The sequence below is a fragment of the Sorex fumeus genome, unplaced genomic scaffold, assembly GCF_029834395.1.
Source record: "Sorex fumeus unplaced genomic scaffold, SorFum_2.1 ptg000109l, whole genome shotgun sequence".
Taxonomy (NCBI): domain Eukaryota; kingdom Metazoa; phylum Chordata; class Mammalia; order Eulipotyphla; family Soricidae; genus Sorex; species Sorex fumeus.
In genome coordinates, this window is record NW_026606166.1 from 1,907,720 (window position 1) to 1,912,037 (window position 4,318).

Below are 4,318 nucleotides of genomic sequence, written 5' to 3' on the forward strand. Positions count from 1 at the left end.
GGCGGAGGGCACTGCGGCGGGCCCCGGATCGGGCGCCAGAGCGGCAGCGGCTTCGGCGGCAGCGGCGGCCCGGGCTGATGCAGCGGGACGCGGCGGCCCGAGCCCCCGCCCCGGGGCCCCTGCTCCCCGCGCCACCCCCGACCGGGACCTCGGCCGGCCGCCGCGGCGGCGGCGCCTCCTCCTCCTCCGCAGCTCCGGCTCCTCCTGGCCTCCCGGGAACTACAAGTCCCAGGGGGCCTGGCGGCGGGCGGCGGGCGGAAGAGGCGGGGCCGGCGCCGCGAGGCCGGAAGTGGTCGTGGAGGCGGAAGTGGCGCGGCCGCGGAGGGCCCTGGAGCGCGGCCGCGGGACCCGGAGCGGGCGCGGCGGCGGCGGCGGCGGCGGCGGCGGCAGGGGGCGGCGCGCTGGAGGCGGCCATGGCCAAGCGGTACGACTCGGTGGAGTGCCCCTTTTGTGACGAGGTGACCAAGTACGAGAAGCTGGCGAAGATCGGCCAGGGCACCTTCGGGGAGGTGTTTAAGGCCAACCATCGCAAGACCGGCCAGAAGGTGGCTCTCAAGAAAGTGCTGATGGAGAACGAGAAAGAGGGGTTCCCCATCACGGCTCTGCGGGAAATCAAGATCCTTCAGCTCCTAAAGCACGAGAACGTCGTCAACTTGATTGAGATCTGTCGGACCAGAGCTTCCCCTTATAACCGCTGCAAGGGGAGCATCTACCTGGTGTTCGATTTCTGCGAGCACGACCTGGCGGGCCTGCTGAGCAACGTGTGGGTCAAGTTCACGCTGGCCGAGATCAAGCGGGTCATGCAGATGCTGCTCAACGGCCTCTACTACATCCACCGCAACAAGATCCTGCACAGGGACATGAAGGCCGCCAACGTGCTCATCACCCGAGATGGGGTCTTGAAGCTGGCCGACTTCGGGCTGGCCCGGGCCTTCAGCCTGGCCACGAACAGCCAGCCCAACCGCTACACCAACCGCGTGGTGACGCTCTGGTACCGGCCCCCGGAGCTGCTGCTCGGGGAGCGGGACTACGGCCCCCCCATTGACCTGTGGGGTGCCGGGTGCATCATGGCGGAGATGTGGACCCGCCGCCCGATCATGCAGGGCCACACGGAGCAGCACCAGCTCGCCCTCATCAGCCAGCTCTGTGGCTCCATCACCCCGGAGGTCTGGCCGAAGGTGGACAAGTACGAGCTGTTCGAGAAGCTGGAGCTGGTCAAGGGCCAGAAGCGGAAGGTGAAGGACAGGCTGAAGGCCTCCGTGCGCGACCCCTACGCGCTGGACCTCATCGACAAGCTGCTGGTGCTGGACCCGGCACAGCGCATCGACAGCGACGACGCCCTGAACCATGACTTCTTCTGGTCCGACCCGATGCCCTCGGACCTCAAGGGCATGCTGTCCACCCACCTGACGTCCATGTTCGAGTACCTGGCGCCGCCACGCCGGAAGGGCGGTCAGATCGCGCAGCAGGCCACCAGCCAGAGCCGCAACCCCGCCACCACCAACCAGACGGAGTTCGAGCGTGTCTTCTGAGCATTGCGGCTCCCCGCGGGACTGCCTGCCTGCCGGGGGCCACGGGGGTCTGTGTCCCCCTCTGCACACACATTATTCAATCCCCACCCGGGGCTCCGGCAGCCCGGCCCAGCAGGCTGGAGGGCCTCGAAGAAAGAAGTCTCGGAGGGGTGCCAGGCCCACCTCGCTTTGTTGTTGGGTTTTGGTGGGGGTGCCGTCCGGGGGAACCCCGCGGCTGGCGGGGGAAGGGGTGGGCAGAGAGCCTCCCCGAGTCCCCAGTGACTTGCTAAGGGTTCTTAGCATTGTGGCAAGAGGGAAGGGGTCCTCGGTTGAGAGGCAGAAGTGGGGCGCCGGCCTGGGAAGGGCCTGCCCTTGGTCTGTCCTCCCCGCAGGTACCGGGGCTGGTCAGCGCTTGGTTTCTTCGATAGGCTATTACCGTGGGTTTTGCGTTGGATTGTTTGGAGACCTCCCTGAATGCAGTTAGGTCCGTTGCGATTAGAGTTGTCTTTTTCAGTAAAAAAAAAAAAAAGAAAATTTGGGTTGCCCACAACAACCCAAATTTGGGTTTGGGTTGTTTGGGTTGCCCATAACAGGAAACATTCAAAGAATTCGATCACAGACATCGCTTGCTCAGAGCGAAGAGAACAAAAAATGTAAGAAAATAAACTTGCCTGGCTCGGTCCAGGCCAGGTCCAATCCTCGGCACCCCTCGAGGTTCAGAGACAAAGCTAGGGCAACCCACTCCGAGATACAGCTATGTACCCCACAGAGATCTGAAGGCTGGAATCAAACCCTTGTTACTCAAGTGAAAGACGGGCTCTCCTACCGCTGCACCTGTGGAAGCGGTTTGCTTGATCCTTAATTACCCCATACTTAACACTGAAGCTAACACAAGGTGGGGGGTAATTCTTAAGAGAAACGGGGCTGGGGTGGGAAGGAAACGCCTACAGCGCCTTCTCGTGGCATTCTGGGGAAACTACCACGGCCCAACTTTTCCACGCTTACGATTTCCAGCCCTTTTCTTTGTTTCAATGTCAGGTATGGGGACATTCAGGATCAAGTGGCTTCACTTGGGTCGCTGCAGCGGGAGCAGAGCGGTTAGTGGTCTTGGCTTGCAGTGCCAGGCCCCTGGTTCTTTCTTCGGCTCCCCATACAGCCCCACCATCATGCCGGGGTCATTCCTGAGTGCAGGGTCAGGAGAACCTCTGAGCGCCTCCGAGAACTTAGGGGAATCTTGCTAGGGGTGGGAAGAGACACCTCGGCGGATGGGCTCCCTCTTGGTTTGGAAGGTGGTCATGGCCGCTACAACAGAGAAGGCAGGATTTGCTAAGCGAAGGTCGGCTGGTTCAGGGACATCGTTCCTGACACTGTCGAACCCCCACCTCCTCCCAGAAGACCGCACCCATTGCAGGGCCACCTCCGGACCGCCTGAGCCAGCCCACAGTTTCGCCTGGGTTGCCTCTCCCCTCCCCCCCTCCCCCAATCAACCAAGTGTCCCCACATCCTTTGTTCCTTTCAAGATTCCCGTGCCCACCTTCCCCCTGGAACCCCTGAGCATGAGCCCAACTCCCTCCGCCTCTCCCCGCACACCCGGGCTTCTGCAGCAGCCTCCGGCCCAGTTTGTAAAATACTCCGAGCTCCAAACTGGCTCGCCGGCACTCCGCAGGACTGCGCCCTCCGAGTTCCTGAGTCGGGGTCAGAAAAAGGGCTAGTTTTCCAACCTAGCTGTAACTAGGGGGTCACTCCTGGCAGTGTTCAAGAGACCATGAGGGACCAAGGATTGAATCCTAAAATCCATTCCTTAAATCAGACTAGACAGTTAAGTTTATTTTGGCCATGGGCTGCTGGTGATATTGTTTTACTGGGTATATGATTTTTATTTTCTTCCACGTCTCCATCCTAGCTCTTGGGTGATCAGGTGCACTGTCAGTGATCAATAATAGTTTAGAAGCTATCTCTCCGTGAACAGCAACGGGTATTCTATTACTATGCAGGCTGTCAGTTAATCCACATTTAGAGAACACAGACACTTGTCTTAGCCTAATTATCAAGGGTCTGAGGAATGTGAACTGTATTATATATTAACAAGCGGCTCAGTCTGTCATTTAAAACTTTGAGAAAGGTTCTAATGTTACCTCTTTAACTCTGAAATTTCTACTTTACCTCTCTAATTGTGAAATTCTTAGATGGCATCTTCTGATATAAAGAAAGCTGTTGTCTACAATGAAAATATGTTTTATCTGTTTATTATGAAAATTAGCTAGGTCTCTGGAGAACTTATTGTAGTTTTTACATCAGCATATGCTGCTTCCCCTTGCATATTGAAGATTATGGAGATGACCTTTCCTTCTTTCAAAATACAAAAAAAAAAAATAACAATTACTGCCTTTCTTTTGGGGTGGGGGCTGAGGAAAAGAATTTGGGCCACATCCAACTGTGTTGGGGCTACTCTCCATTGTGTTTGAGGGATCAAATTGGGTTCTGCTGCATGCAAATCATGCACTCTGTACTATCTTTCTAATCCACTACTCTTTCTTTTTTTTTCTTTTTAACTTTTTAAAATTGAATCATTGTGAGATAGACCCTTAAAAGCTGTTCATGATTGGATTTCAGTCATACAGTATTCCAATACCCATTCCTCCACCAATATACGTTTCCCAGCACCAGGGTCCCCAAGGTTCCCGCCCATAACCCCCATCCCCCACTCCTTAACCCCTGCCTGCACTTTTCTGCATCTCTCTCTCTCTCTCTCTCTCTCTCTCTCTCTCTCTCTCTCTCTCTCTCTCTCCATTCCCTTTAATATTGTG

The 4,318-nt window shown here is 56.9% G+C and overlaps 1 protein-coding gene across 1 annotated transcript; it reads left to right on the forward strand.

The window, feature by feature from the left end:
- Window positions 1-296: 296 nt before the first annotated feature.
- Window positions 297-1,547, forward strand: LOC130042723 (cyclin-dependent kinase 9-like). The gene has a single exon (XM_056134904.1). It carries the CDS (start codon window positions 414-416, stop codon window positions 1,530-1,532), a length of 1,119 nt encoding a protein of 372 aa, XP_055990879.1. The 5' UTR covers window positions 297-413; the 3' UTR covers window positions 1,533-1,547.
- The last annotated feature ends 2,771 nt before the right edge of the window (window positions 1,548-4,318 follow it).